Source organism: Aquila chrysaetos, chromosome 12 (genome assembly GCF_900496995.4).
Source record: "Aquila chrysaetos chrysaetos chromosome 12, bAquChr1.4, whole genome shotgun sequence".
Taxonomy (NCBI): Eukaryota; Metazoa; Chordata; class Aves; order Accipitriformes; family Accipitridae; genus Aquila; species Aquila chrysaetos.
In genome coordinates this window covers 40,738,290-40,751,929 of record NC_044015.1, presented here as the reverse complement: position 1 = coordinate 40,751,929, position 13,640 = coordinate 40,738,290, and the positions used below count along the sequence as shown (strand labels likewise).

The 13,640-nt window shown below is 41.8% G+C and overlaps 1 protein-coding gene across 2 annotated transcripts in view; it reads right to left on the bottom strand.

The window, feature by feature from the left end:
- Positions 1-298: 298 nt before the first annotated feature.
- CACHD1 (cache domain containing 1) overlaps positions 299-13,640 on the bottom strand; it is a 112,319-nt gene continuing 98,977 nt past the window's right edge. For both annotated transcript variants that reach the window (XM_030033683.2, XM_030033684.2), the window contains 11 exons: positions 13,272-13,394; positions 11,003-11,102; positions 10,764-10,880; positions 9,344-9,504; positions 8,547-8,633; positions 8,212-8,328; positions 7,100-7,251; positions 6,539-6,700; positions 5,578-5,655; positions 4,506-4,607; positions 299-1,978 (listed from right to left, as the gene is read on the bottom strand). In XM_030033683.2, coding sequence (XP_029889543.1) covers positions 1,740-1,978; positions 4,506-4,607; positions 5,578-5,655; positions 6,539-6,700; positions 7,100-7,251; positions 8,212-8,328; positions 8,547-8,633; positions 9,344-9,504; positions 10,764-10,880; positions 11,003-11,102; positions 13,272-13,394 — 1,438 coding nt within the window. In that variant the 3' untranslated portion in view covers positions 299-1,739. The remainder of the gene's footprint in view (positions 1,979-4,505; positions 4,608-5,577; positions 5,656-6,538; positions 6,701-7,099; positions 7,252-8,211; positions 8,329-8,546; positions 8,634-9,343; positions 9,505-10,763; positions 10,881-11,002; positions 11,103-13,271; positions 13,395-13,640) is intronic.

Here is a 13,640-nt window from a genome sequence, read left to right as displayed (position 1 = left end):
AAAAAACACAAACTATTGGCCTTGGTGAGTCTATGCAGTGGCTGACCACTTCCAGAAATGTTCATTCCCCAAATAATGACTGACTCAAAAAAAAAAAAAAAAAAAAAAAAAAAAAAAAGCTTTAAAACATATGTCAATGCTGTCCTTTACATATAAAGTTTAGATCTTTCAAGATTGTTGATAAAAACTATAGGAACCTGACCAAATGTTTCATTCCTGTCATAGCACTCAGTCAGCCAGAAAATTAAAGGAAACTGTGACGGAATAATTTCAGTCTAGCCAGTTATCCACAGAATTATACTTTATATACAGTTTATTTCACTAGAGATTTTAATTTTATACATAGTATAAAGGGGTATCCTGATATCACACATATAGTTATTTTACCGTACTGTTTAAGAACCAATTTTTTACATAATACAGTATTAAGTACCATATTAATTAAAACAAGTGATTTTTTAAAAAAAACTACATATAAATGGATGTTTATCATATGCACAGTGCAAGAATGTTTTTATATCATTGTAATCACAAAATGTGAATCTAAAATACAACACCATGATTTAAAACTAATTTATAATTATGATGCCCTGTGTTGTAGACCGCTTAATCTTTGTTTGAATTACCAAGCAATGTTAAATTCCAGACAAACAGCAGCAGCAGCTTAAAATTATGATTTCAGAAAGATACCTTCCACAGCAACCCAAGTTTTACAAAACACTGGTTTATCCCTACTTCTGATCTTGACAATGTCCTAACGAAACAGAAGAATGGCACAGATTTCATCTGGAATTATCTGGTAACTAATGCTAAATAAATTCTTTATTACTTCCACACAGGAAACCTTTATGGATGATCGAGGAGGTAAAGACGGAGAGGTTTATGGGCAGAATTCTCAGAATTTTAGTAACCGAGTACAGGATTTCTCCTCTGCAAATAGGAAGAAAATACTATAATATAAATCAGGTTGTAATATTTACAGAAAACAATTGTGGAAAAGGAAGCATTCATAATGTAAACACGTCAGAAACGACTTCTTCATTTTCCCTTTTGCAGAGTGGGGCAGTGGATGAATATCAGCTAATAAGAAACAGATGTCTTCCTCAGAAGAACCACTTCACCATCACAGAATATATGTGGTAGTTGTTGAGAATTGCTAACATGTTTTCTCCCCTCCCTCCCCCCAAAGTTTCAAGTTCAATAAATAGTAGAAAAATAATCCTTTACTTAAAAATCTTGAGATGCATTGTCCCAGATTCCATACAGCAATTGTCGGAGCAGTAAACTTCCTATGCACAAAACAAACTGCAGAGAAACCAACAGCCTTCCCCCCCACCCCGCCTCTCTGGCACTTTTTTAGTCTTCAGCTGCGCAGATTTCTGCTCTTCCAGTTAAGGAAACCAAATCATCTCCGGCTCTTTTAAGCTCACTCTCTCCTCTTGGCTCAGCATAACAGGGCTTCCAAAGCTTCAGCTGCTGTATAAACTTGCGTCCCTGTTTCTGGAGGTCTAACGTGCCTCCTGCTCCATTTTATTAAATGTTATGGCAGGTCCATTCATCAAGCACGTTCCCCTTCCATTTCAGAGCCAACCTTACATTTATAAAAATGTAAAGCTTTTACGCCTAACAGTTTACTCAGGAAGTTAGTTAAATCGTTCCTGGTGAAAAGCACAGAAACAAAGCTGCCCGTCGCTGCATGGATCATTGTTCACAAGTTATGTTGCTTTTGTCGTTGTTCATTAGCATTCTGCATCCACAGTGTGTACCGTGACTGCAGCCTGTAAATGGTGGCTGTGGTGAAGAGTTGGGTGGTGCAACCGGTAGTGGTGAAACTTGTGACTCAGCAGGGCAGCTGTCTGAGGTGGTGTGTCCAGGTCTAAGTCTTCATCGTGGTTTCCAACATCAACACCAGCCGACAATGGGTCGTTATTGCATGGAGGGTTTTCACTGTCTTCCTGAGGGCTCATAGTGCTGTAGCCTAGAAAATAAATCAGTAGGACTAAGGATTAAAAGCAAGATTGAAAGGTCAATATTCCACGGTGCTGCCTGCTGCACCATTCGTGGAATCAGACACAGTCAGGGCTTTATAGAGAATAAAATGATTAATTTTCTTTAATTAAGAAAAAAAACCAAACAAAACCATCCTCTCCTGTACGTTCATTATCAATACCTTTCCCTGTCACCATCTTTGTTTATAAACTTTGGGGACCTATGGTCTGTACCACCCCAAACAGCAAAAAACAATCATGCGGTCAACAGTTTGTTATGGTAGAATTGCTAGTGCAGATTTTAAAACCAAAACCTAACAGAATTTTTTGGGGGGTGGTATCTTTTAAGATATTACTTGAATTTTTACAAACTGACAAGAAATATGTGGGATCCACTACCGTTACCTCTATTCCTATCAAACTACATCTTTCCTCGGAAGGATCGCGAGCTATTGCATCTGGAAGCGGCAAAACTTCTTCACGTCATCTTATTGCATAATCACAGTATTATATTTTTAAAAGGAAGAGAGCACTTTTCACCTGTGAGGGTCTACTTGCAAAAACCAAGCATAAGTTTTTAATGCTGGTGAGCTTTCCATACACTTAAAGAAATCTACTGAATCCACACGGGAAGCATTTCACGCAGCAGGTCCATTAAACCAAATAGTACTGACACTTCCAGCTAAGCAGGCGCACATAGTGCAATTAACTCGAGGCTCTCCTTTGGCTAAAACATCTGCTACTGGAGTCTAAGAACTTAAAAAAAGCAGATCAGCCACCTATAGAGACACACCATTCGCTGCATTATCCTAAGGAAATTATGTCACTAAAAAGCTAGCTAACAGCAAACCCTTGCCAGACAAGATAGTGCTTTCTCAGTGAGGAAGCTGTCTCGTAACAGGTCCTTCAGAGATTTTCTGTCCCTTTCTTTTGAAGCAGGTGCTAGCAGTTACTATGAGATTTGGATTTACCACTGAAACCAGCTGTTACCACTCAAAACCAGTTTGCAGTACAAACAAAACCACCTCAGTATTTCTAAATGCAAAAACACAAACAAAATCTAAAAGGAGAAAGATCTTGCTTTAATTAGAAAAATAATCCTCTCAGAAAACTTTGGCTAAAAGCTGAAAAACCACTAGTGCTTCTGAGCATCTCGGTCAGGTTTTCAGCTTGAGACACCTAAAAGAAGTGTGTTAAAAATATCAGGCTAAGTACTTCAGAGCTGATTCTCATTTCCCATGGTCTGAGTCACGGTTTCTAGCTGGCAGAGAGGAATTGGGGAAGAAGACTGGGCAGCCCTTTGAAGAAGATGGAATTACAGAAACTAAAAATAGAAGTGCACATTTCAGAAATAGGTAGACCGTTACCCTGCTAACCCTGACGTGTTGACTAGAAAGATGGGAAGGATTTGCTAGGACTACAAGAAATGGAGCAAAAGGAGCATTACTCTAGCAAATCTGCCTCAGCACAGGTAATCTGGCCCCAAATCCAGGGTAATTCCTCCTAGAGGAAGATTGTCTCTCAGACGTCTGTTCATCCGCGTTCCAAGGCTTTGGCCTCCAGATTTCCTGTCCCTCAGCAATTCCATTAGTGCAACCACTGTCTTAATAATTGAACAGGTCTGCTGTAACGTACCCAGCCACTACGACACACAGCTAGAGCTGACGTCTGTGGCAGACTGCCTTGTCTATCCCTCCTCTTAATTTATATTAAGCCTCCTCATGAGTCAACAGCATTACACCCTTCTAACAGCTTTCAAGATTTAGGAAGACTTAGTCTCAGGGGATGAGAGACGTATCAAAATTCCCTGAACCTAAACAGGGTTGAAGTGCACGTGTGTGTTGCAAATACACATGGCTGAGTACCCTTCATTGCTATACATGTACATGGTTAATGTTGATTGTTATTTGCTTAAAGGTGATGTAAGATGTCCTCTGTGGTGATGATATGGACTGAATTTACAACAGAAAGGCTAAAGAGGCCTCTAAATCCATTGGTCTCTAAATCCATGCTTCCTTTACTCCAGCAAATGCGCACATGCTGCTAGAATTTTATGAAAGATGTGCACGTCATGGCAAAGAGCAGAGCAATAGAGATGCTGACTTGATTGCAAGGGATTTGCCTTCTCTTGTTAAGTAGGAAAGGTCCATTATCTCAACTGAACATCTAGATTGTTAGGGTTGGCGATGGAAGAAGAGTGTGGTAAATGTGGTGCCGTTTCTGTTGGTCTGAATTCTGGTCACCCAGCGAAGCTGGGAGAACCCAAAATCAGACAGGGAGGGCACAGCATGTAGCTACTGCTCCGCTACCACTCTGACAAAACCAGCTCCCTCGCTGGACAGTATCGTCTGCTGAAGGGTGTCAGAACTGTTTAACTGTGAAGCAATAAGGAGCAAAGGTTTTTGGTTTGGTTTGGTCTGGTTTTGGCACGCATATCTGCAACGTGCCAGACATCTGAAGGAAACCCAGTAAACACAATCATTAACCTGGGGCCAGGGCAGTGATTCAAGGTCTTACCGTGGTCGCTTTCTGTTCCCGATCGCCCCCAGTACCGGCGTCTGCGTTCTGGGCTGTGGGCGTGCCGCTCTATTACTGCTGCTATAAATCGAGTATTACTAACTGGGAAAGAGAAAGAAACAGAACTGGTTTTAAAGAAAGTGCTTTTACTGAATTACATCAGTGGGACAAATCAGGCACAGGGGAATAGGCCTTCTGCAAACTAATTCTTCTCCAATACTACTACTTTGAAGAAGGCTGTCAAGCGACAGAGGAGTAGGAGTAAAGAGATGGTGTTTAAATGTGGAATAGATCGAGATCTAGTCAAACTCACCTCATCTGCTTGGATGAATAGAAGTTAGAGAATTACTGTGCCAATGCTAAAGAACCTGTGGCAGCACTGAAAGCCGACTCAAAACGAAATTAAAAAGTACTTGGAGAAGCAGTAGATGCAAGCCATGAAACTCAGATATGCTTACTTTTCAATCTTTGAGTGTTGACACAGTTTCAAATCTTGGGTAATGTTTTAGTTGTGTTTTAGTGAGGGCCCAGAGACAGGGATCTGGTCTGACTCTGGAGCTCTCCCAGAGCTTAGGTGCACTGGCTCATCTTACAGCATACCAGTACTGTATGCAAAGTGCCATTTTTATTGACTGGTAAAGAAGTACAAGCATCCCAAATCAGTGCAAGTCAGATTTACTGCCGCGTTTGTTGAATGCACATGCCGGACTTGGCCTCTGCTTTCCAAGGCTGAACAAAGACAGGAGTTTTCCATAGCCTGTACTGTCACAATTGCAATTTTTAAGCTGATCGGAGCTATTTCTGGAAGTGGTCATGAAGGGGGGGGTGTAAGGGGCAAACCTCCTCCACACTTAAAATGAGATTAGTCTTTTAAAAGTAAAAAAATGTAATTTTTCAGCATGAGACTAAAGGTGCACTGGAAGTTACAGTTTAAGTTAAAACATTGTTCTGTCATTTTCTACTGCTAATCAGCGCAGGGCTTCCTGAGGTATTTTTAATTCTAACATATTAAGAAAACAAATGGCTCATTTAATCTAACATTTTTTTAACAGCAAAGTGATTTGGCACTTACTGATTCCTCTGTCTTCATGGCTGTCATCGTCTCTCTCGTCCCTATCATTTTCCAGGTTCGACATACGCACTGACATTTCTACACACCATTACAAACAGAAAAAGGCAACTGTTAAGAGAAAAATTTTGGATCATCTTACTAACGGCTGTCACCCTGGTAATATAGTGGAAGCACTTTGCGTTACTGTGTGAAGAGAGGCAGTCTGAGCTTGGTCTGCTCTTTTTCCAAGATAGATGGGGCTAGGGATACTAGGAAAACGATCCACCCCAACTCGCCCTGAAAGGAACAGGCTTTAAAGTTCTGAAGTGAACTGATTCAAAATAGAGCTGGGGTATAATCAAATGCAGAGGTAATTAGCCCCAATCACACTTCTCACCTCTGTCTCTTTCTACCAGTAACCTTTCTCCCAAACACAGTTTTGTCTCTCAGACTTCAGTGGCTTTATCGATATGTAGATACCCCATGAACATCACATGGGCCAGAAGCAGGGAACACAAGTAAAAAAAGACATGTCTCAAACAGCCCAAGTAGAAAGGGTGTGAAAACTGTAATATTCCTGAACGCACCACTCTTGTGCAGAAATAAACATATGCGATCGGAGTGCTATGACAAGGTCAAGAAAGCTGTGAAGCTGGGCTTATCGTTTTAGCTCTAGAAAAAGCATCAAGAGCTGCATGTCAAGGTTTTCGGGCAGACTCTCCTCAGGCGGCAGCAGGTCTGGCTGCACCCAGGAGAGGGCAGCAATACACAATCACCCTGGACAAGACCTGACTTTCCTAAGGGTTGGCAAAAGGGAAATAAAATGGGGTGAAGTATTGAAACAAAACCAAGGAAAGAGGGTTTGGCTTTTTTTTTTTTTTTTGGTTGGTTGGTTTTGTGATTTTTTGTTGCTGTTGTTTGGGTTTTGCTGTTGTTTTTTTTTAATTCCCACCCTACTATTTCTCTTGAGTTATCAGCTCACCCTGGGCAGCCAAAGGTGACATGTGCTGGTGGCTCCTCCGATGTATCTGGTGGCGATATGCGTATACTGCTAGGACAAGCACCATAATGCAGCCCATAATGCCTCCAGCCACTGGGCCGACTGGTGCACTTTTGATCATGTTCAGAGTGATCACCTCATCTCCTAAATCAACAGGGACAAAACACAGGGAAAAAACATAAATGCTTTGCAGAAAGGTTTAAATCAACATCTTTGAAGATTAGAGAAGATCTTGAAGGCTTTTTGTAGGTGCTTAACTGCACACACACTGGACAGCACACTTGAAATAGGAGAAGAAATTCAGAGAGGGTACATCTTAAAGACAAGAATGTATAGCTACACTTAGCTACACGTCAGTATTTTCAAAAATGTAATACCCACAACAGGCCTGATGCTACTTCTTTACTGCTTGATGGGCTATTTATGCTGATTTACCACTACCATAAGAGATAAACATGTTATGTGAAGCATGCTCCTACACTGAAAGTGCTTGTTATTGATTACAAACAGTTAAATGCAGCATCTGTTCAGAAAGGCAGTTACCTATTGCTCCCAAGTCATCCACGTACGGGCTTTTTGCTCCCACAATGCCACCGAAGCATTCCTTCTGAGGGGCACAATAGGACTTATCCAGATGGGTCTTCCCATCGCTGTCTACCATACACCACTCACAGTCCAACACACCAAAGCAATCCCTGAAAATTAAAATCGAAAGACGACCATATTTACTTTCAATTTCCAACACTTCTCATTTGGCATAGCTCAGTCTATTTTAGAATCATGAGAGAGAGGGAGGCCAAAATCATCCATAAACCCTCACATGTGTAACGTTTGGCCACAGAAAACTTCTCGTTAAAATGCTCTAGTACAAGGGAAGTTATACAGGGAAGCTGCATCTTCAGCATGCATCTTCCAAGGCTGTTTGCTTTGGTTTTTTCCTCCATCACTCAGCCTGAGCAAAAGGAAAACTTCCTACTTGTAACTCCTCCAATAAGACATTTCTCAGCGTGGTGAAGTCTGACTATGGTTCCACCCTTTTTCTGCAGTCCTTTGGAAGATGGAAGAAAGAATTTGGGAAGTCTGGTCAGAGCATGGTATGTTCTAGCAATCTCAGTTCCCTGGAGACCGCTCATAACTAGCAAAAAATAAGCCCTCAAGCTTCTCTACATAATGCCAGGAGTAGAACAGAGAAGCAGGACACTAGAAGCTGACAGGCAGCTACCATCTCTCACGTCCTCCAAAGTCACCACCGCAAAAGTACTGTCTACTTTCTGTGAACACTTTAGTCCACGCGTTTCTCCAGAAGGCAGACAAGCATAGCAGCGCTATCCATTTTGCTAAGAGGAAGAATTCATTGTCCTTTCAACAGCAAATCTTCTACTTGCACAACCCTTGGTTCTCAGAGTCACAAAGTGTGACGGAAAAGCCATTTGTTTGCTATTATGTGACTCAAATGGGAATACTGAGGTCTTCTGTTTCTGTGCTACAGCATAATGTCATCATTGGTGTGTGCTGTAATATCTCATTCTGGCATCATACTTCCGTTTTTTTTTTCCTTCTCTGTTTTTTTCTTTAAAACATGTAAGGAAGAGCTATTTTCACTTAATTATTTCAAGAACACAGTGTATTTTGAGGGATAGAGACCACCACTTTACCCGCTCTCTGTTCTCTGATTGCACTGAGTGTTAATACACTGCGGGAGAGCATCCTGGAGGCTCGGATCGATTGCTGTGAAAGTCATTGGCTCCTGATGAACTTCACAACTCGGATTCCTATATTGGGGCAAAAAGGAAAGCCTTGTATTATAAAAATAGTGAAAGCACAATCAATGAAAAACATCATTTTTACCTATTATGTATCATCTGCTTAATTATTCTAAAAATACTGTCTATTCTGTTCTGTATCACCTGTAAGTTAGCATGAACAAACAAGTAATTTTGTTAATTGACTTCTGTCACATGCTGTTCCATTAGAGGAGGTCTGTCCTCACCTGCTTTCGGCGTTAGTGAGGTTGCCGGTACACTCATTTACCTCCAGAGGGCACTCGCAAGGGCACTCACATTCGTTCTGTTCCATTCTTCAGGGGCAGAAAACACAGAGGAAACGCATCAGACATTGCACCATGACTTTAACCCCACAGTGCAGCTCCGCAACAGCAGTTTGCCACGGAGAAGGCTGTTCAGTAACCTTTCTCCTTCCCCCCAGGAACACAGGGATTGCTCTCCTCTGCACTGGGACTGAGGACAATGTTGTAACAGAGCCTCTCTGAGCTGTTACCCAGCCCCTGAAATTTAAAAAGTAGACAACCCCCAGGCAAGTCTAAGGTCTAGATGCAAGGATCCTTCTTGCCAGTGCAACAAACATGTAATGATGCTGGTGTAGGCAAAACGTCCTGCAAGCACCAGGATCCCCTCAATGAAAAACTACGTCAATCAGCGTAAGATTGTGGGTATTAATATGCCAGAACAAAGGGCCTGACCCACAGATAACTGCCCCTGAGAAACTGAATCTGTGGTGGTCTCTTAACATTGTCTACCCAAACATGTCAAGAACCAACTACCCTGTGTTTTATACACTGACAATATGGCAAAGGATTAGAGGTATGCTAAGTCACCATGCCTCTTACAAATAGCATAGGTAAAGTAACTATTTTGTTTTCACTCCAGTTTTGCACTGCATGTTTTCATTTAGCTTATAAAATAAATGTGCTTTTATAAACCTTGGATCAAGAAAGAAGGAAGAAGTAAATGCCTGGACCGGCCCGCTCATTTCCAATCTCCTGCTCACCTGTGGCAGTTGAGGCAGAGTCTGTCTACCATACTGCAGGCACAGAAAGCAAGCGAATCGCAGGTCTCATTGACGATTCCCACGAAAGCGTTGGTGCCCGGGATTCTCGTCAGCCTGTACTTGGAGCAGTGACTGCCGTGCACAAGGTTTGTCAGATCACCCTAGGAAAAAAAACAAATACTGTCAACGGTCTAACAAGAAACCCGGTGTTTTAGGGGGCTGAAGAAAAAAATACGCTTAGCTTGTAAACATTATGAGATGTGGCAGCAGCGTGGAGTCCAATATCCCACCGACAGCAGGTTACATTTCACTCCTTCACATCGCTCACCAACCTACCCCACTGTGCCAGCCATCGGTTACCTCCGCAAAGAGGCTCCACTCTGATGGGGAGACACCATCACGACTCGTTGAAAAGTTCCTGGCACATGTACTATAAAAAAAAATACACCACAGCTCTGTACAGCTGTGATCTATTTGGTAGGCAGACTCATTCCTCATTCCTATTTGCATGCCACAATCTTAAGATTTTGCTCTGTCCCATACAATTTCCTTTACAGTAATACACTTTCTATTTTGCATTCCAGGGGTGGGGAAAATGTTTACGCCTACCTGACATAAATCAACGTATTCTGACATAACTTTCAAATATTTTTGACGCTCGTTTCCCACCTTCCTCTCCCAGTAATAATTGAAAAGTATTATTTAAAGAGCAGCTTCTCCCACAGAGCTTAATGTCTTTTGAATAATTCTGCAGTGATCTTGCAAGGGGGGATCTGTGGTGCTGCAATCGGCGTTCATGGCGCAGCGAGAGGCAACAGCCCCTGGCTTAGACCTCTCAGCGCGGCTGAGCACAAGAGGAAGCTCACCAACGACCCACGGGGAGCGCAGAGCATTCAGGTCTTCAAAGACTGCAGTCTAGCAAATGATACTCTGTGAATGCTCATGTACACTGCATCAGTAAATGCATTTATTTGGACACCTAACTAAAAGATAAGTTACTAGAGACCTTCACTAGCCGTGTCACAGGAGGATGTGACACTGGTCAGAGTTGGAGGCCAGAGGTCAGGTCAGAGGATCCAAAGCAAAAATCCCAACTACTGCTGGAAAGTCCTCACCGAATGACAGAGAACTGCTCTTATTTTCATGATGCTGGATGAGACTTTGCAGACGTCAACCACAGTTGGCCAGCGATCACATCCATAATCCCTTGTATGTCAACTGACTCCTCGTGCGAGCACAGTTTGTGCAGTCCAGATTGCTCATTTTGTGTTTGGAGAGGGCGAACAGAGGCCAATCCACACGGAAGGCTGGCTTCCAGCCTCGTCTGCTGATCCTGGCACAGATTCGCGTTTCCACCAAAAGAAACCCAACCCAACCAAAGTACATTCAAAAGCAAAATGAAATAGAAAAACACACTTACCACTAAGCTGGTATTAAATTTATAAAACCGCTGAACTGTTCTGTCACTGAAGCTGTTGCAGAGGTTTTTCTTGACGAAGTTTGGGTGGTTCAGAATGTCATTTGCTACCAGAGGCTCCTAAATGAAAAAAGTAGGATTTTATGCCTTTGGCATCAGACACAAACAACAGCTTCTCTACAGTTCTTACCACCTCAGAAATTAGAACAGGTAGGAACAAACCAAGAAAAAAGGAGCCAGACCTTGTGCGTAATGTGCTGTTGCTCCACCGGTGCGTGTCCTTTGGGATCGATGAGGGTTGGGTGTGCCACAAGGTACCCTCTGTCCTCCATGATAAAGCACCTGCCCACAACAAACAAAGCAGAGAGCCTCCCATTAGACCTCCTTGGGCTTCAGAGAAATACGGTGAAATAAAATATGATCTTAAATTTACAGCTAGAGGAAGAATTTTTAAAGGCTCCCATTTATTAAAATAACAGGGCCATTAAACAAATCCGCTGCAAAATGTCTTTAAAGAATATATTTGGTATTTCCCTGAAGCTTTTAAATCTGTTACTGTTACAGCAAGCCTGGACCATCAAGGACTTGAAAATTGAACTGATTAGAAAGAGAAAGGAAAACTCATCAGTGCGTTGTCTTGTCTGATCAGGGAAGATCCAGAAATAAATGAAGCATAATGAACTTGGAAAGCTTTAGCAGTTATTAATCTACTCTGTTACCTAATTAAACAGAGATTTCACACTCTCCTTTAATGACCTCCCGCTTTAGAATTCAATTTTAATGGGGAGATAAATCACCCCCGTTTCATTCTCAGCCTTCCCAATCTTTCCTCTCCCTTTTCAGCTCTTCCCATAAGTTTCCCGTGTGATCTCAGGGAAATGATGTCAGATCGGTGCCCCTATCTAGAAACCAGTGTGCGGTGAGGTTTTAATCCGTAATGTTTTCGACATCTCCCGTTTCCATAGCCGCAGACAGCCGCGCTGGGGAAGGCAGAGGAGCAAGCGGCACCGGGGACGGCACAGCCTGCGCCAAGATCAAGAGAATCGGTGGCCACAGAAGGAAGACGGGAGGAGGTTAATGCGGCCACGCAATGCTCCCGAAGAGCTCAGCGGGGTAGCAGCCGTGTCCCGGCACAGCCCTGGCCTCCCGCCTGGGGCCGGTGGACACTTCGGGCGGCTTTAAAGTCTGCGATTCCCATGGCAGTCTGCTATGTAAAGCTCTACCGGCATCGGCTCAGGGAGGGAGAGAGCAGATATAATTTAAAGCAATCAGCACAGAATAGATGGGACTGTATACTTCAGGTATACAAAGGAGTCATGAAAACTTTTAGTTGTATTTTTTTTACTGCTCCAAACTGTTTGGGTTGTGCGTTAGAAATTCATGTAGTGATGTTGCATTTTCTTTTTTTTCTGAAAGATGCAATAGGAAACAGGAGAACGAGTAGGCTCGTGATTACCCCAGAATGACTGCAGAGAGAAAAAGCTTAGTAGAGATACATTAAAAAACCCCAAATGCCTGCCAGATAGTTAGAATAGTTGTCTCTTAGTACCTGCATGCTTTTACGCAGAGGCTGTAAGCATTAGATTTGGCTTCTACATTAGAATGGTCTAACAAAGCATTTAACAGTATGCTTGAAATTCCTCATTTAGGGAACGTACAAACAGAATAAAGCATCTGACCCCTTTGATTATTAATAGTTTTTAACTGGGGGGGAGGCAATACCGAACCAGAAATCCTGATTATTTTGTTTTATACACCATAAAATATATTAAAAAATACCCAAACCAAACCAGAAAAGAACTGGGAAGATGACAGAAAACCACTTCCCTTCCCGAATTTAAGGTTTAAAAACAAAGAAACAACAACGACCAAACCATGTTATCAAGTTACTCCAGATCCAAACCAGAGTCTACCCCTGCCTCCCCCCTGGCCCCATGATTTTTCAAAAAAATGGTAAAGGAAAGAGGAACAATTAAGATGCACATAGGTCTAAATAAAATTAGATATTCCAGATGAAATCAGACAACTTCTGACTAGTGCTGTGCTATGTATTTCTGAGAAAAATATAACAAAAGTATATTTTAATAATCATAGTTAAAATAACTAGAGATAATACAGCATTATTACATGCTCACAGTAACTAAATAGGCAAAGTGAAAACAAACAGAAGAGAATGGGAAGTGTGTTCATTTAATAAAGAATGTTTTTTTTCCCAGGATTTCAGTGAAGTCTAAATATAACAAAAAAAAAATAATCAGTTATCTTCCTTTTTTTATTCCTGCAGCCTGTTTACTTAGCTGATGACAGTTTTGATCTTGAATAACAAAAAATTCCACATAACCTTTATGAGAAGAACAAGCACAAATTTTAGTAGAAATCAGCAAACACACATTGAAAGTAACAGAATCCTAGAATAAGTTAAGTTGGAAAGAACCTCTGGGTCATTTGATTAAAGGTGGGGAAAAAAAAAAAAAGGCTTTAGATATACATTCCCTGGAAGGAATGGCTTACCTTATTTTGTTTCCTCCATCTTGGTTACAAACTGGCAGCAGGTCCATGAGAACTTTGTAGAAGTATCGCAGGGTGAAGTCAATGCCCATTACTGCCACTGAATGTCCTGAAGACATCTGTGCACTGCAAAGAGGGGAGGGAAAAAAAAGGAAAAAGGCTTTCATGGCTGTATTAATTATTAATATTTTAATTACTCAGTTCCCTACATGAAAAGGGGACTGGCTTCCCTGGCATATAAAAGACCAGCTCAAATGCACACCTCCACACTGAAGCTCAGTTCACCCTGCTTGTCTTTAAATGAACAGTTACAGCAGCTGTAAACGGAGAGAACAGTGTCTTAACAGTGTTAGTTATTTGCAGCAAATCCTG